Source organism: Catharus ustulatus, chromosome 1 (genome assembly GCF_009819885.2).
Source record: "Catharus ustulatus isolate bCatUst1 chromosome 1, bCatUst1.pri.v2, whole genome shotgun sequence".
Taxonomy (NCBI): domain Eukaryota; kingdom Metazoa; phylum Chordata; class Aves; order Passeriformes; family Turdidae; genus Catharus; species Catharus ustulatus.
In genome coordinates, this window is record NC_046221.1 from 139176317 (window position 1) to 139201058 (window position 24742).

Below are 24742 nucleotides of genomic sequence, written 5' to 3' on the forward strand. Positions count from 1 at the left end.
AGGCTAAGACTTCATTAATTTGCACATATGAAAGTATTAGCATACATTCATACACATACTGATTTTACCACTATAACATTATTTACCATGGATGTACTATACTGTTTGCAAAGTAGTTTTTCATGGATTTTGAATTAAATTCCCTTAAGACCAATGCTGATATGTAATTACTTTTAATTTCCATTATTTTTTACCTTGACATTTAGAAACTGGACATGGAGTTGAAAATATGTCTAGTGTTAGACAGTTATTTTGATACAATAATTTCATTTTATGCAGCTCTTACTTAATGAAAGGTGCCTTTCTTATCTTGTTTGGCTTTGCCTTTATAAAATGATTGCACACTCGAAATATTTAGAAGTATTTGCCTATTTTGCAGCTAAAATTATTAAAGAAGGGTAAGTTTTCATCACAACAATTTTAGTCTTTGCAAATCTTTCTTTCATTTAGAGAAAAATGCCTTAACTCCATGTTTGAAACCAAATATTCAGAGGAGCCAGTTTTCTGCACTTCAGTTGGCATTAATTCTTCCACCCATTCTTTGGCTACTTGGAACAATGTTTGGAGTGGGAAAGAATCAAAATGAAGAACCTTGTATTTTAAAACCAGTATATCTAGAGTTTATCTAGCTGTACTATCTAGATATATAGGTTATCAAAAACATTCAGAGATTTTAAAGAAACTATAATGAAAATAAAAGTTTAATTAGATGCTCTTACATCATTTATACTTGAGAAAGTTCTTCAGCCATGACTTCAAAAAACAAATATATAAATGGTCTCTTGTGTGACAACCCAAGTGAATGTTTTTGGTAGTCATTGTTTGCAGCCATTTGCCTTCTGTTGTATTGCAAATATCATTTTTGGAAATAAAATACCCATACTAAGTGAATGTAGAGTTGTATGGTTTAAAAGTGGGCTTTACTGATGACAGAGCTTTTTTATAATTTGTTTTTATTCTCTTTTCACATTATAGATTCACACATTAGTTGAAAGTTTGAAACTTTCAATCTCTGATCAGCAGCTTCCTATGTTTATACGTATAATGCAGCTTGGGATTGCTCTGTATTATGGAGAAATAGGTAACTTCAAAGATGGGGAGAGTGAAGATTTGATTTGCCACACTAAAGATATGTTGGGAAATATCGCAGGTAAGTACAGATTTTAATTTTTAAGAAGAAATGTTAAAAAAATAATTTCTTTGCTTTTTGCAAATGGGAATATCCAAGTCTAATTCAGACCAAGTATCTTGTCAGTCTGCAGTTTGCTAGGGGCAATTCGTTGTGCTGGGTAAGGATACAGTGCTTTAACATGTTTAATGTTATGTTCTATAAGGAATTCTGATGGTCTTAACTAAGATAGAACAGCAACAGTTAAATGTTATCTAAGAAAACCATTTTGGGAGTTGACACCATAAGGTACTTTGGATTTATCTGTCAGTTTATCGTGCAGCAAGGCATCTTTCCATAAGCAAGTTTGAAACTGGCAGCAGCCACATCTGAACTAAATAAGAGAAAAGCCAAAGTGTGCTTCTTAATCTCTTTGAAAATGATCATTGAGAATAGATCTATCAGAACTTGTTCTAAGCAAGGAGGTATCACTTTACACTGTTTCCCACAGTTCTGTCCTTTTACCTTGTCTGGTCTCAGCTGCTTTTTATTTTCGTATAATGTGTATTCTTCCTTCTGTATGATCTTTTGTGGTAACTTGCTACGATAGGATCTTTACAGGAGCATTGCACTGATGAGGGGTGAATTTTCTTTTACATTTGTGTGATTGCTTCCCATCTGCTTCTTCCCAGGCACATGGGGTGACTTTTGGGTGATTCTGTGCGGGGCTGGAGTTGGACTTGATGATCCTTGTGCTTCTCTTCCAATTCAACACGTTCTATGATTTGTGAATTTATTTAGAAATTTGTATTTTAATTTTAGTCTCCTCACGACAAAAGTTTTTGTTATCTTTCCAAGATTGGATTTGGATCTGGGGGAACAGGAAGAGTCTCTTTTGCATCTATAATTAAATTTGAGATTCTTGCATCCATATATGTGTAAAATCTTTGTCAGTCCATCTTGTCATCCCTATTTTTAATGTATGTTTTCAGGAAGGTTGAATTGCAATTGCTATTGTTCAGTCCCATTTGCATTCTTTTGAACAACTGTGAATATGACTTCCTAACTTTTCATAAAACAGCCATCTAAAAAAAATACTATAACTTCACAGCATTGTACACAGGAATTTTTAGAAGGGTCAGCAAATAGACTAGGATTGCAAAAGGAATCTGTGAGTTCCTACACAATTTATTCAACCATGCTGTGGTCTAACATTGTAATTGTAGTTAATGATATGATCATATGTATTTGACAGAACAATCTCCTTCAGAACACAAGACAGATGGCAATTGTTGCATGACCAAGGAGAAGATGTAGAGGCCGTTTTAGAAGGCGGTTTATTTATATCTTTACTGCAAGATATTTTGCCACACAGAGGCTAAAATGGTCAAACCATTTCATGCTTGTTTCCAGTGTCTTAGTTGTGAGTTTGTAGTAGCTTCTTTGATTTATAGCTGACAGATTGTGAATAAGAAAATTAATTTTAATGTCTGTGTTATTTAATGACACAAAAATGAGCATCTACATCTCTGTCCTGGAAGTATGTGCTAAATTTTACTCATGCAGTTAGTTTAGTGGCTGATTCAGTGAGATGAAAATTCATGCTATTGCCAGCAGGGATGCATTCCTTCCTTCTTCCTCTAGTGCTAGTGCTGAATTCATGTAGCTACAGGCTACACTGGTTCACCTATACCTGGTTGAAAACTGAATACAGACAGAGAAATCAATAAATAAATAAATACCAAGAGAGTAATTTTCTACTGAGTTAATTCCAGATTTATGTTCAGAGATGCCGGTTTCCAGACTCCTATTACAGATAAATATCTCAAACCCTTTAAAAGAAAGTAAATTTCTGAAGGTCAGCTTGATTTGAACATGCAAGCAGTGAGATGCACTCACACTGCAATCTTGTAGTATATAGAAAATGTATTTCTCAACTGGAAATGCTGCCCTGCATTATAGAGCAGGATTGCTCCAATGTGAATTTGCTGTGAGTGGCTAGAGAAAAATGGCTTTAGAAACCTGATGCAGGGAAACATTTTGTCCTTTAACAAACTCATATATGTAAAACAGGGATTTTGTCACTGTTTCACTATCCTATATGTTTCCAGGTGATGAAGTGGTTAGTGTAGTTAGCTGAAAGCAAAGAGACTTTGTTTCCCAAGTGCATACTCCCCATCCTATATTCCTTTTTTTATCAATGAATTTACATTGTATTTAGGTTTGTAGTGTTTCGAGGATATTATGTAGTGTTTATCAGGCTGATATGCATTTCTTCTGAAGTTTGGTGATTATATAGTGGCTGTAGTAGTTTTAATTTAGTGATAGAAAAGAGATAAATCTTCCTCTTTCAATTTTCTGTCTCACATTATGTAACTAGAGGAGCTAGGATGAAATGGTGCATATTTTAATGTTTTTGAAAATATTAAAAATTATAATCCAAATTATAATTTGGCATGTTCTACTGTTGTCTTTGTGTACTTCAAAAAGGGGTATGCTAAATGATGGCTGAATTTTATGGGCAGGTAGACCAACTGTCATTCATGACCCAGGTTCTACAGTTCCACCTTTTTTCCAGTTTTTCCCAGACGTTCCACCATTTCTTTTGTGCTTGCCAACAGCAGTCTATGCTAAACTACTTGAGTCATGCTCTGTATCAGTGTTTTTCCTTCTGTAGCTGACAGTTCTTCCTCTTGGCTTTTTCCAAGATTTTATGTGCACCTTTTCTGTATTTGCTGTGTTTCAAGATTTGCTCTGGATTTAGATCTGATCCTTGAGACTTGTGTGAAGAGAGCAGAAAAGGAAACTTTTGCTGCCTTGGTGGGAGGAGGTGCCCTTGCCTTTTAAGCACATGCAGAGAATTCACATGAGTGTTTTTTACTCCTCTTTCTTCCGTTATGCAAGTATAAATAGAATAAAAGGATAAAGACTAGCTAGAATTAGACTGAAGAGTAAGAGGTCTAAAACTTCTAAGAATGGGATCTCTGAGTTTCAAAATAGTAAATAGAATTGGAATATGCCTATTTCTCTTCTCAGTTAAATGATTCATTAAACATAACGTTCACCTTCAGGAGCAGTACTTCATCCTGTACTACCTATAGTAATTCTGCAGTATTTACTAACCCTCCTGAGTCCCATTAGAGTGGTGATGAAACCAGGTAAAATCTATTTGTGCTCTTTGTATATGTAATACATTACCTACCTGTTAGGATCATGTGCCTTAGACTTGAATCTTTAGGGAAGTTCTTGCTTTGCTCTGCATGCTGTCTCTAATGATTTTCATAGACAACCAACATTTTGACTTTTGACTCACAGATGGATACCAGGTTTTTTTGACCACAGATAAACTTGTATATCTGAATATTTGAAAAGCTTAGTTTTAAACAAAGGAGATCTGCAACCTTAAGTTTCGGATATCTGCTGTGTTTACACTTTTTGCGTTAGACTGTTGCAACTGAAGTACTTTTAAATTTAATTTAAAAATTGAAAACTCTAAGATGATCATAATATAATTATTTAGTAAGGTTTAATTTTACAGCTTTAGAAGGTCTTTAATGGAAGCAGTTTTGAAAGCTTGCGGTATAGATGGCAAATTCTGGCCTCACTGCAGACGTGGTGCTAAAACTGACAAAGACCCTTAATACTTTTTGGAAGAAAATGTTGATGAACCAAAGAAATGTTTGAAAACTCATTTTCGGTAATGTAAAATTTGTACTGACTTTCTGTGATTATAAGCCAAGTATCAACAAATGCAGTGTGGAATACTGTCCAAGATAAATTTCACATACCATAAATTTGAGTTTAATAAATAAATTTTTAAGTATGGTTTATATGAAATTTAACTCTGATTTTGTTTCAAAAGGCACAGAAGAGGAAGCAAGCTCAGTAATGCAGTATCCTGCGCAGTACATTAGTCAAGATCCTTATTTGCATCAAGATGATGACCAGCAACAAGGATGGGTTTCTTGGGCTTGGTCTTTTGTTCCTGCTATTGTGAGTTATGATGATGAAGAGAGTGATTCTGGTGGAATTGATGATGGAACAGCAGAACAGCAGAAGTCTCAGTCCCTCAAAGATCCTATTATTTCAGTTGGGTTTTACTGTACAAAGGCAACAGTGACTTTTAAGGTAAATATTTCTCTGTGTCATAAAGGGTTCGTTAGGTTTGTTGAGGAAGTGCATAAAGATTTTCTGAGCATTCATATACTGTTTGATTCAAGACAAATATTGTTGGTATTGTGAGGGGAGTATTAAATTTATGAATAACAAGAAATGTGAATGTTAAAAATTCGTCTTCCATTACACTGGACTGATAATGGCAACGTGAGTTGGCTTGGTCATTTGAGCTAGAATTTGTGTTAATTTATAATGTTCAAAGGAAACTACTTAATGTACTTAGATTAGTATTTTTTGTGGGGAAAATAAGCCTGAAGGCTTTCTGTGAATGTTCACTGCAGTATTCTATCCATCTAATGTTTATACAAATACATATTTCTTTATAAAAATCTCTTTAGCTTAGAGCTAGGATTGGAGAAATTTTTAGAGTCTCTTTTTTTGGGCTGTTGTATGTGAAAATATGAGTTTAACTTGATAGTGTTGAATTAATTTTCTGTAGGTTGAAATTTATTGAAAGATAAAAGGATAAATAATGTATGCATAGGCTGAGCTATAAATTGTGTATATAGAGAAAGATTTAAGTATTAGCTCTAAGCAAAGCTGGAAATTGTTGCTGGGCTTCTCTAATACTTTGTAAGCTTGAAGAAGGGAATATTAAGAGTCTGACTAAGATATTGAGATGTACTGACAGAAATTAGAAATTAAGGTATTGAATTAGCAGAATACTTGTAACATATCAAGCTATTTGCAAGCAATTCCATCTGCAAAACTACACAAAGTGATTCTTGGCTGTACAAGTAAGCATGTATTAAATCAAGGTCAGAACTTTACCACGGAGTAATTTAAGGTGATTTTCAGGAGTTTGAGCGTTTCAGATGAACTGCAAGACTTTGTCTTGCAAAACTCTCATGCAAAAATTATGTGCCTGATTACGTATATCCAATACCATCAGGAGCACCCTGTCCCTTTCTTACCTGTTTGGCTTGATATCTGTACTCAAGGATGTTCCATAGGGCTTTATGCCTCATTTAGCTCTTTCTGTTTGGTGTTGTAGAAGGGCATTTAGCTGCTCAGCAACTGTCAGAAGGAGTGAGACAAGTGGCTTTGGAAGCTGTAGATATTTTGTGGGGGTGTTGATGTTCTGGGTCTTCAACCTCCTGAAAAATTTGGTTGCAAAATTTGTGGCTATCAACAGCATTCAAGCGTACAGTCATGTTCTTTTGTGTCAATCTGCTTCAGGCCTCACTAAAAAAGGCTAAAAATAAATAATGCAATTTTTTTTCTCTCCATTAATTGTATCCCTGGGACACCACTTGAAACATGAACAAGCCACCAAAGCTTAAATTTCTCATTTGTCATGGCTCAGCATCTTCTTTTACACTGTCATACAGTAGTAATTTTTTGCTCTTGTTCCTTATACAAGAAAACTCATTAAAAATAATATGAACTTCTTTTTTGAACATGTGTTTTGCTAGAGAGGGTTTTCCTAATCCTTCATTTGCAAGTTCACGCATTTTGTATTAGGAAGTGATTAAAAACTACTCAAAATGTGACATTTTGCATTCTAAAGATTTTGAATGTGAAGTGATGTATGATGCTAATATGGTGACAGGAGAAAAACAGTATTCATTGTTCTGCTTGCATGCGAAGAGTGTATGGAATTAATTTGTGGTTCATATTTTGGTTAAAAAATAAGGTCAAGTTTCTGCATTAACATTTTGAAGAGTTGATATCATTCCAGCTAAAAATCATGCCAAATTAAATGTACCCTTTTCTAATAATGGTGAAAACTATTCTTGTAATTTCTGAGTTCTTTTAATCAATTAATTGCCTTTCCTCTGCAATAATTGCACACAGGTGAAGGGTGATCAGTGATTTTTTTTCATCCAATTTTCTTGGACATTTGGATTAGAAAATTTTAAATTGAAACAGCATCCATGTGTATCCAGTCTTGAAAATAAGGAATGTGTGTAGATAATCTTTCAAAAAAAATTAGAATTTGAGGTATTTAAGCTGTCTACTATAAACTAACTTGCATTTTTTCACACCAAATATAATATATTCAATATAGTGTGGCTTTTTTCTTGTTTTTCTTATCTGTAGGTTATGCGCTTGTTTTTGTGCATGTTTTCCCATTTTGAATTTTTATATCAAAATCATGCAAGAAATATAAATGCATGTTGCTCTTGATTGCCATGATATGAAACAAGAATGCGTATGGTTGTAATCAAAATGTGTCTATAATATTATAATGATGTTGACTTATTTTCTGGGAAGAATAAATAAAGTATTAATGGATTTTTACAGCAGTTTATAAGCTCATTTGTTATTAATAATGCAGCTGTGTGTATGTTTCATCTTTTCACGCAGTTTCTCTTTAGATAAGCCAACTGAAAATACTATAGTGGATTTTAAACATTCTGTTATAGCATATTTCAAACAGAAGTTGAATATGAGGCATTTTGATATGGATAATGTGCTACAGCTGTTTAATTGCACCTGTTTCCTGACAGTTAATGTATTTTTGCCCATAGTTTACTTTGTCTTTATCAGTTCTGTGCATTAATGACCATAGTGTTGTTTAATAATAATGTTGGCTTTTATAAGGTGTTTATCCTATTGTTCTGTAGCTCACTGAAATGCAAGCTGAAAGTAGTTATTACAGCCCTCAGAAAGTAAAATCCAAGGAAGTTATTTGCTGGGAACAAGAAGGAACAACAGTTGAGGTAATTTTACATTGACAGGGCTTTTTTATACATTTTAAGTAATGTAGCAAATAGTTGCCAGTAAAATGTTTTTTAATTATTTAATTGCTGATCTTTCATTCTGTCATATTTGATGTGTTTATTGTAATAATCATGTAGATATTAACTCTGTAAACTTCTGTGCTTTAGTGGCCAAACACTATAGTAATCCCTTCCTTTCCCTGTATAATTGCTATTTATTAAAGTTCTAAACATATAAACGAAGCATATTTTGCTTCATTTTTGTCCATCTTCTCTATTTCTTGTGGAGAGGAAGGCTTAAAAATATATCACTTTTTTTTCTTTTTCTTCACTAGGTCCTTATGAAAGGTGAACTTTTTTTTGATTGCCAAATTGGTTTTGTTGGTTGCCAAGCTATGTGCCTTAAAGGAATTATGGGAATTAAAGATTTTGAAGAGAATATGAATAGGAATGATGAAGTGAGTATGTTGAAGTATCAGTTAGTTTGCTGAATAAGCAATTTTGTTATCCTTTATTAAAATATCTGATTGCGAAAATTGAAAAGACTGCTGTTACCAATTGTGACTTTTGGATGTTACTGTGATATAGAACTCAGTGTTCATTCCTTAGAGTTGAAAAGATGAATATCTCAGATTGAGAAGAGGCAGAACATAAGACTTTTTTTCTTTTTGGACAATAACCCATTGTTGTCTTTGTTGGCATATTTTGATTTTGTATAACAAATTAAAATACATTTGAAAATCTTTGGAAGTACTTAAATCAACCAAAGACTGGAAGGCAAAAAAGCAGAAACACTGTATGCTGAAGATAATAGAAATGTAGTGCAAATACTGAATGTCTTACCTCACTCTTCAGTAAGATTGACAGCAGTATGAAGTGAAGGAGTTAGGCAGTATTAATTTTTGTATTTTAAATAGATGGAAATCTTCAATTGCTTAAGACAAAATCAGGTATCATTATGAACTATTTTGAAAATACTTAATGAAGTGTAAATTCAGTAATGGTTTTCATTTGCAGTGTAAATAGAGTAGTGCCTTAAAGTATTGGAGAACAGCAACTGATATCTATGTTTAAATAAAAACAAATAATACAGCCAAGAAGAAACCTGATAACTTGATGTTCGTACTCTGTAAAGCCTTGGAAAGTATTTTTAAGAGAAAAATTAAGAATATGAAAGAAAATACCAAGTGTCTATATTTATGTCAAGTATCTCCTAATCTGGGAAATGGTATATTGTATTATGATAGATATGTTTGGGCAGCTTCTTATCTTTCCCCTGTGAGAGCATCATGGCTTGGCATCTATTTCAGGTGTTTGTGCAGAGCAGAAAATGAGAAAATTGCCTTACACAACTCTTGACTATGACATTGTTGGGATTTTAGGGATGCAGTGGGACACAGTACATCACTGGTGTGCTGCAATGGATACACAGAGACTTTTCCAGAAGGAGAGACTAGGCGGGGGCAAGGATGAACCAGCTATAAATATGCTGTGCTGGCCTTGTTAAGGACAAGACAGATGTGGCTGGGGATGTGAGGGTGGAAAACCACCTTGTCTCTGACAACTGAGATTGTCAGGTATAAAATCTTGAGAGAATTGATTTTATTTTCAGACTGAGGTGGGTGGGTGGGTGAGCAAAAGAATTTCACAGAATCATAAAATAGTCTGTGTTGGAATGGACCCAGAAAAAACATCAAGTCCAGCTCTAAGCAAATAGCCCTTAGAGAGATTGACCCCACAACTGTGGCATTATTATCATCATGCTCTGACCAACTGAGAATTCCTATAGGTTAGTTAAAAAGGGACATTAGGAATTTGATTCTTACTCATTCTTCTGCCATTCTCTACTCCAGGAATTTAGGAAAGTATCTGCTTGACGACAGTGATGATGATATTACTTGCCTCTTATCTGTGTACTGCTGTGGTTGTGGCCTTGGTCCTTTCATAAAGGTTCTGGCTCTGCCTGTGAGAATGGAGATTTGGAAAAAAATAAATCTCCTAAGTAACACTTTGGATTAATAACTCTTATTAGGAAACTTGTATTGATTTTAGAAGGATAGAAGTCTGTGAGAAGGCATGTTAAAATCTAGATGAATGAAGACTGATAGCAAAGGGGTCATACGTTGAAATAACTGCTTGCCTTGAAGAGGATGGATGCAGCATCTGAAAGGATTGGGCACCCAGAAATGGAGCATGCAATGACAAGTTTGTGTATAGTGAATAGGACTGGGGCAAGGTTTGGAGCAATGGTGATCTGAGGTTATTTGCTGTTAAAATGCAACTAATATGTTCTGTATCATGAGTTGTATAATATTCATTGGTTCAGGCAGTTTTTATTGAGTTAAAAATGGAGGAGGAGTGGACAGGAACTTGTGTTATACAAATGAAATTATTTTCATTGTTTCATCTTCATTCATAATGAAATATGCTTTTGGGGGTTACTACTCTGTGTGTGTCATATTTGTGTTATGACATAATTGAAATTGCTCTATTAACTTGGCTTGATTTTTTTTCCTTCCCCTGCCTCTCTTTCTACTGCCTTGTGAAGGAGGCATGCTTCTTTAATTGTGGAGAAAATTTGAGCGTGAAAGGAATGACATACCTTACCAATTCACTGTTTGATTATAGAAGTCCAGAAAATAACAATATTCGTGCAGAATTTATATTGGATGCAGCTCATCATAAGGTCAGAGAATTGCATTTTTCTTATTAAAATATTTCCAATGCTCTTGAATGGATTTCTTAGAATTATTTAGATCTGTGTACTATTAGAGGACTGAATTCTCTTTGCTTTTACACATTTTACTGAATCTTACTTTGCAGCTGGCTAAAAAAAAAAAAAAAGTAAATCTGTTTGTGTTAAAAAGATACCCACAAAAGCCAAGCCAAAAAAAGAGCCAAACTGAAAAAACATGTCCAAAAGAAACCTCAAATTCCCCTCCTGCCCCAAAAACTGAATTAATGTCATAGTTTCCAAAAGCAGTAACCACAGAACATTTTAAGAGGAAGAGAGACATATGAAAGAATACTAGCAAAAGTCAAGCTTTACCAGCGTGTATTTTAAACCCAAACAGTAAGTAGTCTATGGTCTTCAAACTAAGAAGTGCTGTCAGATTTGGACAGTATTAATTTTATTGTTTGTGTTCTATATTTGCCTACTTAGAGAAAATTTTGCTAATTCTGCCTTTTGTGGAGACAAATTTTCAGTCACCTCTCGTCTCTGTTGATGTAAATTGTGCAGTAAAACTTTATTCCCTGGTTGTCTGCCATTATTAAAGTTTGGTTGCAATGACCAAGGTGGTCCTTTCCAGGTGTGTTCATAAGTGGAGGTCTGTGCTGTTTATTGTACAGGTAAGCTATTTGTAATTTTGGAATGTATCCAATTTCCTTTTAATTTAAATTTTACTATTCTCACCTTTTTACTGATGAAGTGTAACCCTGAAGAATCACATGAAAAAATGAAATCAGTAAAATCACAAGTACTTATATTCAAACTTTTCCCATGGTGTCTTTTAAGCTTTATCCTTGGTCTGTCTTTGATGCTTTTACAATTTGCCCATTTTTTTTGGCAAGAGGGGAAGCAAATTTGCTGTGTGATGTATTATATTATGTATAAATCCCAATGCTGGCATAAAGTCCTGATAAGTTTCCTACTGTTGAAAGATAAAACCACAATATTCCTTGAATAGCAAAGCCAAATTGAATGAGCTGAAGTTTTCAACGTATTTAATTATGTTGATGTGTTGCATGCAAGAGGTCAAATGAAGAATATCTACTTCATTAAAGGTACTAATTGACTAGATGTTATTGATGAATTGGTCAGCATGTCCATGGGAATTATGGATGTGCATTTGTGTGGCCTCAAATGGAAGTTACATTACCTATCAGAAAGGTGAATTCTTTGTGATAACCTCTGTCCTTTGCTTTGATAAACCTTTCCCTATGTTGATACACAAATCCAAACATGAATATATCTCTCTAATACCAGTCTATCAGTTGGTAATCTCAAGATTCTTTCCTTATGCAACATTTTCTTTGTTTGCTTTGCTTTGTTGGTAGGAGACATACACAGAGATAGCTGGAATGCAGAGGTTTGGGGCTTTCTACATGGATTACTTGTACACAATGGAAAGCACCAATGGCAAAGGTACCTTTTTTCCCTTTGTTTACCCTGATAAATAATAGAAACAAAGACTGTCATGCCCAGATGGTCCTTGACTAACTGTCCTCTAACTTACCTTAGATTTACCATCAGGTTTGTCATTAAAATGCTTTCATGTTCATTGATGTCTTTAAGAGGTTAGTTGTTCTGGTTAGCTGTTTATTGTTAGTATTCTTCCTTTTTTGTTTTTCTTTTCCTGCATAAGTAATCATGATGGTATTTTTTATTTCCAATTGCTAAACTGAAAGTAATTGTCTTGTAGCAGTGGTGAAGTTCATAAAGTACAATGTCTTTTTTCTTTAAGTTATTATTATTGACTTTGCATATTAAAAATATTTTGAGAAACCCCGTTGATCATGTACTTGGCACAGAAGATGAAAAGGACTGTTTTTCTTCTATGAAGAAAAATGCAAGGATGCAAAATAGTGTGAAGCATTATCTTTAAATATATGTATCTAAACAATTTCATGAGCAAATATTAGCCTAAACCGTGTGCACATAGATACTGGCTAATTCTAAATAGTTTTTGTGATTGCTGTAAATTCTTTTCTAAGACTGGGAAGTAGATTTAATGAAGTAAGTAGATCTACTTTTGTGAGTGTCACAAAAGCTGGGACAAAGGAGTTAATCTATCAGCAAGTAATATGTTTATATTTTTTCACAGATACTCTTATCACTATTTGTGATGTAATTTCCCCCTCACTCCTCAGAACACTGTCTTCTACAGCTGCTGTTTTGCAGTTTTATTGCCAAATTAATATTACTTTCTTCCCCATCTCTGTATTTATTATTGTGAATACTATTTCTCTGGATATCTGTTGGGAACTTTTTGCTATTTTGTGACTGAATATTTGTCTGTTCTTGCTACATAGTCCAACGCATCTGGGATTTTTTGTGTATGTTTCTATTTCTGTGTAAGAGAAATCACAACTCCTAATATTGGCTTTGCTTTCTGGCTGTGGTGGACTTTAAGTCTAAAAGGAGTAGGAAAGAAACTTCCAGTTTCCTTAGAGATGGATCATGAAACATTTACAAAAATTAGTAAATAATGCTATTGCCCTCAGCAGTAGAGGCATAAACCAATAAATTTAACAGTTCTTTCCTGACTTGAGGCTTTCCTCTGTGCCATGAGTGTAGTGTGAAGCTCTGAAAATGTACAATTAAGTCAGACTTCTACTGCAGACTTCTTCTGGTTTTAATAATAACATAAATGTTTAATTGCACATTGAACTCCTATGTAGAGAAGCTGAAAACCTCGGGTAAGCCTTATCTGTTTTTTGAATCTTAGTATAGAAATTTAAATATGCACAGACCACGTGCATTATGAAGAAAAAAAAATTTGTGGAGTATTTTGTCTTGTTTCTCTGAATGCATAAGGAACATTATGATCATAGCTCTTCCTGACTTTTAACTAACATTTTAACACTTTTCAGAAATTACTGAACTCAGAAACATCTTTTTCTTTTCCTCAGTGACAGACTGTTGTATTTTCTGACTACATTTTTCCCTTCTTAGCTTGTCCTTTTTTTTTTTTCTTCCAGAATGCTTTCCCAAAGCCCTGGCTTCTATTTTCTCAATCAGTCACTAGGAAAACACCTCACAAAATGTAGCTTGGCTTCCTATCAAGTCTTACTTTGTTCTTTTATTTCAGTATTACTCCTTTAATTTCAGTAACCTGGCTACGTAAAAGAATGGAATAATTAATTTTAAAATTGTTTGAATGCTTGTTGTTTCTCTAGAGCTAGGAACTTAAAATCTTAAATTTTCAAATAGTTTTGTTCCTCAGAAAAGCAAATATGATGCTTTCTGTAGTTATTTTCTAGCTAATTTTTCCATGTTGTGGGTTAAATGCATAGTTGTTAAATAGAATGTAAACAAATAGGTGTAAAATAGTTATTTAAGATGAAGGTATAAATATCTTAAGGTTTTGAAAACAATATGAGTCTTCTGCATGTTTAATGTGTTGTTACCATTTCTTATTTTGGTATAGCTGTTTTTAGTTACAATTACTGCACACCACATACCATAAAAAAACGAACCCAACTTAAGTTATAGGAGGCAGTTACTGTGATTGTAAGATTTTTATCTGTCAAGGCAATTTTGGTTTGACACATTCTTTGCACCTTTAACCTCTCCTGAAGCATAGGATTACTGATTAAACCACAAGTGCCTCCTGGATAACATTAACCCTCAGGAGTTTCATCTGTCACTTACAGAAGTGCATTAATCAATTTCAGGATTTTGAATGAAAGCAAGATAGCCATGCACAGTAGTCTTATTTAGACATTTTGTCTGTCTTCCCCTTCCTCTATTTTTCTGGCTTTTTGCTTCGTATTTTGGTGCAGAACAATTTCTCTGAAACATTATGTAGCCTGTCAGTTCCCTGATCACTGATTTGCATGACCTACAGTCCTAGCAGGCTGTGCTGTTGAAGTTATCTTTTGTTTGAAATGTGTACCTCTCTGCTTTGCTGGCAAGTTTATTATGCAGCTCTCATTTTGATATTTTTGGTTGGTTAGAATTAGGCATACAATTTACAGAGAGCTTGTGATTAGACATACAATTTGTAGAGAGCTTGAAAACTCAGTAGTTGAAAATTGGTTTTCTTTATGCATCCTTGAAGTTTCAAGTCACCTGTGATCACCTACTTCTGTAGAACCAATAGGTTTTCTACCCTATTCTCTTTGCACTTAGGTAGAATTAACTGGAACTGTTCCAAAAAGTGGTTTGTATAAATTCTGTCACTTAGATATATTATTCATATACATACAGTATGTACAAGCAAGTCTGATTTTTCCTCTTTGAAAAGGCAGGCTATTACTACTTCTGGCCTTATTATTTTTTGCCTTATTATTTTTTTATGTGATGTTATGGTTTTTTACACTTTTTGGTAGTGTTCATCTGAACTGAATACTGTGTAGAATTGAAAGGATAAAAGTATGTATGTTAACTGCTTATAAATGCAGAAGTCAGTATGCTGGGTTTTAAAAAAATCCCTTTCAGGATTTGTTCAAAAGATTATAACTCAGTTCCAGCTGAAGATTTGAGTGGGTTTTATTAGGTAGTATCCTTCTGTCCTTTTATCTTCCTTTTATTGTCCTTTTTCTTCCCAGAAAAACAACAAACCAAGGGAAGCAGAGGCTATAAATGCTCTCATCATCAACTTCTGTTAGGCTTTTAAGGATAAAGTTAGTTCTTCTGCTGAGTGTATAAGCCTGTAAAGGCCTGCAGAACATTAGGCCAACTGTGCATCAAATTAAGCATAGTCTTAGTTTGAAGACCTTTCTCCACACCAGTGCTTAGAAGCAACAGTGTTTTATGGAGTATGATTTGAATATAATGGGGAAAAACCCTATCCTCACTTCCTTTTCCAGCAAGCTCAACTTCCCTCAATATAAAGACTGTTTTGAATGAGTGCAGTTAAAATAGTTCAGTAAAGGAGAGAGACAGAAGGGTGAATGACTGGGTTTCTCTTGGGCAACCAGAAATCATAGAATTGTTAAGGCTGGAAAAGAACTCTTTAAGTCATTAAGTCCAACCATTAACCCAGCACTGCCATGTTCTCCACTAAACTGTGTCCCCAAGTGTCAGATTCATACATTGGATTGTGGTTACAGTACTTGCCTTGAAATGTACCAGTGCCTGTAGCCAATTGCAGTGAATATATTTTTCCCAATATCCAATCTAAATTACCCCTGGTACAACTTGAGGCCTCTCATCCTGTAGCTTCTTACTTGGGAGAATAGACTGACCTCCTGCCCTTGTCTCATCCTCCTTCCAGGTAGATCTAGTAAGCAATAAGGTCTTCCCTCGACTCCTTTCCTCCACGCTAAACAACCCGAACACTCTCAGTTGTTCCTGAGAGTTGTGTTCCAGGCCCTTCACCGGCTCCATTGCCATTCTATAGTCTCAGAATCCCTTTAATCTTGATGCTTATTTTGTCAGACTCTTCATTTCTGTAATGGCCAGCAAGATATTTAATGTTTAATACTTGTGTCAAAGCAATGAAGACACCGTCAAAGCGATGCTCTTAGGAGAAAAAATCAGAGTGAAATTCTGCAAGCTAAATATGTTAGAGGGATAGGGCTATATTTTTACAAGTCATATGTAACAGGAAAACCTGAGCTTCTAAAATCTGCATGATTTAACTGGAGAATTTCTGTGAAGTATGTTTAGAGAAATTGTCATGCTGTTTGGTAGTAGATAATTTTGTTAAAACAAGTTAAACCAGTCCTTGTATATCTGTGTGTTATATTTCTGTCGTTATATTGTTCTGTATTTTTATTAAGTCTTTGATCACAGGATTTGAAGTAGCGGATAAAATATGTTATTATATCCAATTGTTTTGTGTAACTTTTTGTAAAACCTGTTGTAGTTTCTGGGAATCAACAAGACCTTTCTTCAGTAAAGAGTGAAGATTTTGGGAATGTTCAGGAGATGTCTACAAAAAGCCTCATTGTCGGCCCACTCAATCTTCGATTGGATAGCAGTGCAGTACACCGGATCATGAAAATGATAGTTTGTGCCTTGGAACATGAATATGAACCATACAGCAGAACTAAGCCAGGTTTGCTCCTATTGCACATACACAAATGCACAGAATTAAACCAGACTACATTTGGTGCAACTTTCCAATAGTTTTTGTGAGTCTGAAGAGCAAAATGTAAAATAAAGGTAAATTAATCACAACATCCCCATCAGTGTTGGATTTACGTCTGAGATAATTTCAGACACTGTGAAAACCATTTGTTTTAATCATAAGCCTCATGTTGAGTAAGAAAAACTTACTTCATTTTTACTCTAGCTTAATTTTGGAGTCTTAGAGAAGAAAGTATTCCTATTGGTATTTATTAGTTCAAAATAATATTCATACAGGATGCAAATGCATGGAAACAAGTTATGGTAGACTGTTAAGATGAGTTTCTGAGAGCAATACAGATTTCAAGTACAGTAATTTCACGACCATAAGGTGCACCGGACTATAAGGCGCACCTCCGGGAGTCGGCAGATTTTGCAACTTTGTACATTATATAAGGCACACCGGACTATAAGGCGCACTTTTTTTTTTTTGCTGCAAAGATCCGTACCGTGTGCAACAAAGTAACGAATAGGTAACGGAATCCCGCGATTGTGGAGTTTACTGGCAGGTGCTCAATTTGCAAACATTTTTCACAGATTGGTGAAGCCTTTAAATGCAGCCCCAAGCGCCCTCCCCGTGCGCGGGGCCTGGCACTCCTGGCCGCCCCCAGCGCCGGCTGGCGAGGCGGGGCTCGGGGCTGCCGTGGCTCGCGGCTTCTGCGGCAGCCCGCTCCCTCCCTCCCCGCGCCGCCCCAGTGTTCCGGCAGCCCCATGCAGCTCCGGGAGCCCCGCGCTCCTGGAGCTGTGTTCTGCTCTGGGAGGCCCGCGCCCCCACCGGGCTTTTCCCCCGCGGCGTCGCTGCCCCGATGCCACCGCGCATTCCCCCAGCCGCCTTGGTTGCACCGCTGCGCTTTCCCCCAGCTGCCCAGGCTGCGCTGCCGCTGCCTTGATGCCGGCGGGCTTGCGCCACACCGCTGCTGCCCCGATGGCGCCGCCGGGCAGGCTCTGCTCGGCTCGGGGCTGTTGTGGGCTTGCACTTCTCATTCCTCCCGGGCTGGGGCCGCCTGACTTCTTGTTTCCCCCGCGCCTGGGCCGGCACCGCCTGGCTTCTCGTTCCCCCCTGCCCGGGACGGTGCCGCCTGGCTTCTTGTTCTGCCTGTGCCGGAGCTGGTGGCAGCTCCCTCCCTCCCTGCGCGGCTCCTGCTGGCCGTGGCCGCCCGCTCCCCCCGCCCTGTCGCGACTCGGCGCTCCTGCAGCACCGTCCCCCCGTTGTGGCTCACACTTCTGGTTTGGCAAATTTCGCAACTTTGTACATCAGATAAGGCGCACCAGACTATAAGGTGCACTTCCAGTTTCGGGGGAAAATTTTACTCAAAAGGGTGCACCTTATAGTCGTGAAATTACTGTAAGGAAAATCCAGTTTGTATCGCATTTAGCCTTAGATGAAAGCAGTGTGGAACATATATTAACTGTCAAGGAGCAGGAGGGGAGCTTTGGATTTTTTGCTAGTCAATAGGCGTTTCTGAACCATCAGCTGTAGGGCACATTTTATATATTTTAGTGAAACACATGTAATCTTCATTTATTGTAGATACTATGGATGGAAGTAGAACTATGCCAAGCTCAGAAGAAGTAGCATCACTGGAGGAATACATTCCCACTAGACTTACAACGTTCACTGTTCTTAAGTGTACAATTATAATCCCTGTGGCAGAATTCAATTTACTAGACCAATTGCTGCCCATAATCATGGGTGAGAAGGTATGTATGCACAGATAATGATTCAGTTCTTTATAACAGCATGTGCTATTTGATATAAATTTTCTTACTGGCCTGTTAGTCTGTGTGCTGGATGTATCACTGAGTTCTGGATTAGTTTGGTGCCTGTGAGCCTTAACTTCAAGTACCTACAATGAGCCACATCTGACTAGTTAGACTTGGAAACTGAAGGTGTCTTGTATGGATGGGAAAAATACTTTTGAATAGAAAATATTTTAAAGCATCAAGTGAGTGAAAAAGCAGTAGCTCTGATCTTTTGTTCAGAAGAATACCTGTTCTGCAGATCTTCGTAAGTTTGATACAAAGTATGAAATCTTTTAATAAAACAGGCTCAATAGAGATGACATAGATTTTAATAGCCAGTTCTGTGTGTGCTAGTTCCAGACAGAATGTCAGCAGGACTTGGACAGTTAACTGCTGAATGACTAGCTCAGAGAGGCAGAAATTTCCTGATAACATTCATTTGTTTTATCTTTTGGATATGTGTAGTCTAATGCCAGCTGAGGAATCCTATACTGGTTTTATTCTTACAGGTCTCCTTCAATGCACAAAGTTGAGGTACTGTAGGGATAAATCTGTGGCTTGTAGTGAAGACTTGCAGTAGGTTTATCTCTTGTGCCAGAGACTGAAAGGTGTTTATTGGATAAGGGAAGGAGTGAGAAGAAGAGGAGACCTCATCAATTCTTGAGTTAAATTTCTAGGAATTTTTGTCCAGTGTTTCATCTGATAGGCTGAGAGAGCTGTGGTTACTGATCCTGAGGAAGAAAATGCTTTGAAGAGACTTCATTGTGCCTTTCAGTACCTGAAGGGGACTTCAAAAAAGGAAGGAGAGGGTTTTGTACAGGTAGATGATGACAGGACAAGCGACAATGGTTTTAAACAAAAGAGATCAGATTTAGTTTAGAAGTTAAGAATAAATTATTTATTCAGGGGGGTGGTGAAGCACTGGAACAGGTTGCTCAGAGAGGTTTTTCCTTTTTAGCTCGTTTTAATGCACTGCACTGAGTAGTTAAATGGGTTGCGGTGCTTTTCACCTTGTGGGCATGGGCAGATAGTATTTTTATAATGGGAGAACAGGTTGTTGTAGCTTTGAGGTAAAGAAGTTGAATTTCAGTGAATTTTTTGGTTGATGTAGTAATTACTTGGAGTCCCAATTTACATTTCTTAAATGAAACCAAGTGTATTTAAAATAATGATTTTCAATTTTAGATTGCAAATCATATGTGTGTCAACTTATTGTCCTATTTTGATACATATTTAATAAAATTTTTAGATTTGTAGTGTAATTTAGATTGGAAGAGATGTTTGGAGGTATTCTCCAGGAGTTCAACATCCTGGTCAAAGCAAGAGCAGATTGTTTCAGGGCTTGTTCTGTCAAGTGCTGAATTGGCACCTCTTCTCTGTACTGTCCCAGTAGGTTGCAGTAGACAGCAGTAGGATTCTTCTGGCCTTTTCCAGGCTGAAAGACTTCAGTTGTCTCTGTTTCTCCTGAAACAGAGCTCATGTGCTCTAACCCCATAACCACTTTGTTTTCAACAAACTTTTTCTAGTATGCCCATGTCCAGCCTGTGTTGGGTGCAGTACTCCAATTAAATGGATAGTATGAAAAATAGGCTTGGATGTATAAAGTTGTGGTATTTATTTTCTATAAAATGGCATCTTCTTTTGCTGAGATAACTGGCATGACTGTGAAAACATAAAAGATGGCAGTTTAAAGGCTAGGTCAGCATGAGATTATTATGGTGATAGTGCTTTGAAGTGATAAAAATGTAAATAAAGGTTTTATGGATGAAATATTTTGACTTTTCATATTCTTGTTGCTGGGTTGACCTCAGCCAGCTGCCAGATGCTTACCCAGCTGTTCTCACTCCCCCTCCTCAAAAGAGCAGTGGGGGAGAGAATGGGATGGGTCAGGGTAGAAGGGAGATCACTTACCAATTACCAGTATGAGCAAAACAAACCTGACTTGGGACAATTAATTTCACTTATTGCTAAGAATCCAAACAACATATATTCTCTATCCCCCTTTTTCCATCAGACTCAATTTCACTCCTTCATTCCCTGACTCTTCTACTTCCCACCTCTTAACAGAGGGGGATGAAGAATGGAAGATCAGTTTGTAACAGCTGATTTCTGCCACTCCCTCATTCTCACTGGTCTGGCTCAGTGCAAGTCCTTCTGTCAGGCTGCCGTCCTTGAAGGAAAATCTGCTCGAGCATGGGCTGTCCTCAAGGCTGCAGTGCCCTTCAGGGCATATCCACCTGCCCCAGCATGGGGACCTCCATGGGCTGCAGTGTTGATGTCTGTTTTTGTGTTGTTTCATTTACTGCAAGAGGATCTCTGCCCTGGTACCTGGAGCACCACTGCCTTCTCCTCCTTCTCTGACCTTGCTTTTCATGTTGCTGTTTCTCACTTATTGTCCAAGTCTTTGCAGCTTGTGTGGTGTTTTTGCCCATTCTTAAATCTCTTTGCACAGAGGTGCCCCCAGCTTTGCTGTGGAGCTCAACTGTGCCCTGTGGTGGGGCTGTTCCCAGCACTGACTGGAGTGGGCTGAACCTGGCCCAGGACAGCCCCTGGTGCCCCATCACAGGGGCTGCCCCTGCACTGCCAGCTCCTGAACACCTGCACCCAAGACAATTCCAGATAAAATGCAGATTACTTTAAACTTCAAAGAAAATATTGTGGAAAGATTTGAGGAGTTATAGTATAATGCCGTAGTATCTAAAAATAATTTATTTATTTAGATTTTTTTGTGTGTTTAGGTAAGAACATAGAGATATGATAAATAATACATCTGTGGTATAATTATTACATAATGATTTTCCTCCCTGCCCTAGAACTTAAGTGGAGTGTTAAATGCTGCAAGTTTCCAGCCCCTGCGACCTTTACCTTCCATCCGGATTTTGGTGGATAAGGTTAACCTGGAGCACTCAGTGCCCATGTACGCTGAGCACCTGGTGCACGTGGTCAGCAGCCTCAGCCAGCCATCTGACAACCTGCTTCATTATTGTTACTCACACTGCTATCTGAAGGTAAAGGAGGGCTTGAGATGTGTGCTGAGAAAAAGTTCATGTACCTTTAGTTAATCCTAAGTGTTAGCAGATTGCCTGTAAGAATGTTTTCAGCTAATCTGAAAGGCCATAGAGCAAACACACTTCACAGAACGTTGCTGTTTGGGATTGCTGCTTCTGGCTTGAGCCAAGTGTTTTGTAATATGCACTGAACACTTCATATGAGGAAACTGCAGGCTAAAGCTCCAAGGTCATTGTGACAAGATCAAGTTAAAATTATCTTTCAGAATAATTTTTCCTCATCCGAGATAACGCTCCTAAATGAGATAATGGAGGAAAAACCATCACTACTAGTTGTCCTGATAAAGCAAAACCATCACAGTGAAGATATGCAATCAAAAACTGTTAATGAACAGTTTAATTGTTTTTCATCATATGAGGAAAGATCTCTGAATGTTCTCAATTAAACATGCATTATGTGAGAGGAGTTCTTATTGTGAGTATGGAGGAAGCTTAAGATACGGAAAACTGTTTTGAGATGGTTCAGTTGCCATCTGCTCTGAGGAGTTTTAAAGCAGGCCTTTGCAGCCTTTTAAGATGTGCTTAGGAGATTTGAAACCTTTTGGGTGCTACTAAAATATAAATATTTATTATTACTAATGTTAATTTTAGTCAATTTCTCAGTTATCTATTCACTTCCATGCTGATATTTTAGTAAGAATTTAATTATTTAAATCTTTATTATCTGCATACAAGAAACTGTTTAAGATTGCATGGCAAGCTTTCAGTTTTCTGGGTGAACTGTTTACTCTCTGTCACATTTAAAGTGATTGGAATTGCAATACTACAAGTCATCTGTACATTTTTCAGTTGGAGAGGATTTTTTTCTAAAAGAAAAAAGAAGAAATTTTCTAAAACAAGAAATCCTTTTAGTAGCAATTGGACAGCTTTGGGTTTTAAAGGGTTTATTTGCTAGCTTTCATAGTGACTGAATTGTTTTGTTCTTGTGAATAGTGGTACAGCATGTTAAAAGACAACTCTACACCAGTTTGTTTGCCATATTGAAGGTGAAAAAATCATAAAGAATTCTTGTGATGAATCTTTCTTTAGCCGGGTTCTTATTAAGAAGAAAAACTTTGAAGGGAAGCTTCTAATTTTCTTAAATATATACCACTCTTATATACCAGTGTTGTTATAATTACTCAAAGTGATTTAACATTTTATGAAAGGCAGTATGTAATCTGCAAGTTTAAAGGATATAGAATAAAGTATTAGAATTGAAAAATTGTAATTCAGCATTCTTTTAAATTCAGCAGACCGTAGTTAACAGTTTTTGAGTGAAGAAAATATTTTTACATGTATTTCTAGGGCATTATTTGAGGTAGATTTTTGTAGCTATATTTATTTTTGGGAAAAGGAATTATCTATAAACAATACACAATTTATATAATATTTACTGAGTATATTTATAAATACATATGTTGTAAAATATCTTGGTAGTAATCTAATCATGTGATGATATACCATTTGACCAACTGAATTTGTTCCAGATATTTGGTTTTCAAGCAGCACTGACTTCTTTGGACAGTAAAGGATTATACTGCATCCCTGTTCCAGTTATCCCCTCGTTCAGTACTGCTGTTTATGGCAAACTGATCAAGTTCCCCAAATATTGGTGAGCATTAAACCTCTACAGTGTTTAAGTCGTGCACAATTACTTTTGCATTTTTCATAAGTGATTTAAAAATGCCAAGCTTCCTATATATCCCTAAAGTTCTCTGTCTCTGTCGTATTCTGCTATTAATTCTGTTATCATTTATAGGTTTCTTTGTAAGGATAGGTGTCAGTAAACATTTTAGGCCCTTGTTTGGCTGAGAAAACTGGAACGTGGTGCTAATTGACACCAAGGTCACAGGTTCAATCCCTGTATAGGCCAGTCACTTAAGATCAATGATCCTTGTGGGTCCCTTCCAACTCTGCATATTCTGTGATACAGAAGCCCTGTGGTAAATGGGTTTCTTCTAGACCTTGCAGGTGTCTGGAACCAGCTGCCATTCTTTCCTGAGCTGATACAATACATACTGAGGGCAGGCTTGATGTTTTAACTGAATAGGTCAGCTTTGTCTTTTTTAAACTCAACTAAATAGCAACAAACTGTGGGGGGTAAAACCCGCAGGATCCCAGACCTACAGTGTTTCTACTACACTTTTATTTGTTTCTCATTACAGTTGGAAGTGTTTCAACATTGTGATGAGATATTTAAACTGTTTGTAGTAGTTCAGATGTTAAATACAAATATTTTTCTTCTGAAAATGGTTCTGTAATTTATTATTAAATGTGCTATATAAATTTTTTAGCCTTAAATGCAACGGAAATTCAGTATTTAAATTTATTTGTACAATTCAAATCTTGTGGTCATAAATGTCAGTATAATAGTTTATATTGATAAGTTGCATTTATAAAAACTATTTTTAGGAAAGTCCATCTTGACAATATTTTGGATGACATACTAGTTTTCTTTATCACTCATTTTGAGTGGTAGCTGTCTCTAATACTACTTTATGACTAAATCCATGCAAAACAAATATACATATAAAGTGACAAGATAATATAAAAGTGTGTTAATGGTTAAATACTTTGGCTTCAAACATTGTGTTGAATAGCTTGTTTGGAAGACATATTTGTTTGTGAAATCTTAATGGATTATACAAAAAAAGTCTACTTCTATGATGGTTGTTAGTGTCATGTAAAGAATATACTAATTTTTCTTTCACTAGCTATGATACCATGTTAAGTGTAAATGCATTATCAGCACACCACCAGGTGGTAGCAGCCTGACTTTGTCATATTTTCTATCAATAGTTTATAAAAAGTATTAATGACTTAGTTTCTATTGTGTTGTACCATATTTTGCTAAAAAAAAAAATGTTTCCAGGATGCCCTAAAATCAGCACTAATCAGAGTACTTCAGGACTTTACAACTGACAGCCTTTCCTTATGTTATCTGACATTTAACACTAAGCTCTGGTTAGTAATCCTGGTTAGCAAACTGCATGAATAAATCAGTGTTGAATGGCAAACTTAAATTTCTTTACTATACTGTAAACTGCATGTGTAGTTGTGCAAAATCAAAAAAATTATATTAGGGATGAAATGTTTAAATAAATCTGTCATCGGACAAGTTCATGGTATTCAAGAGCTGCTGCTTTCTCCTGAGTGTGCTTGTGCTCTTCTGCATGTGCTTGTGCTTGCTGTGCTCACA

General features: G+C 36.3%; 1 protein-coding gene across 5 annotated transcripts in view; it reads left to right on the forward strand.

The window, feature by feature from the left end:
- Positions 1-24742, forward strand: part of VPS13B (vacuolar protein sorting 13 homolog B) — a 427554-nt gene that overhangs the window by 44176 nt on the left and 358636 nt on the right. For all 5 annotated transcript variants that reach the window (XM_033079391.2, XM_033079426.2, XM_033079417.2 and 2 more), the window contains exons 7-16: positions 976-1150; positions 4971-5236; positions 7855-7950; positions 8286-8408; positions 10499-10636; positions 12010-12097; positions 16488-16679; positions 18282-18451; positions 21307-21501; positions 23031-23155. In XM_033079391.2, the coding sequence (XP_032935282.1) occupies positions 976-1150; positions 4971-5236; positions 7855-7950; positions 8286-8408; positions 10499-10636; positions 12010-12097; positions 16488-16679; positions 18282-18451; positions 21307-21501; positions 23031-23155 (1568 nt within the window). The remainder of the gene's footprint in view (positions 1-975; positions 1151-4970; positions 5237-7854; positions 7951-8285; positions 8409-10498; positions 10637-12009; positions 12098-16487; positions 16680-18281; positions 18452-21306; positions 21502-23030; positions 23156-24742) is intronic.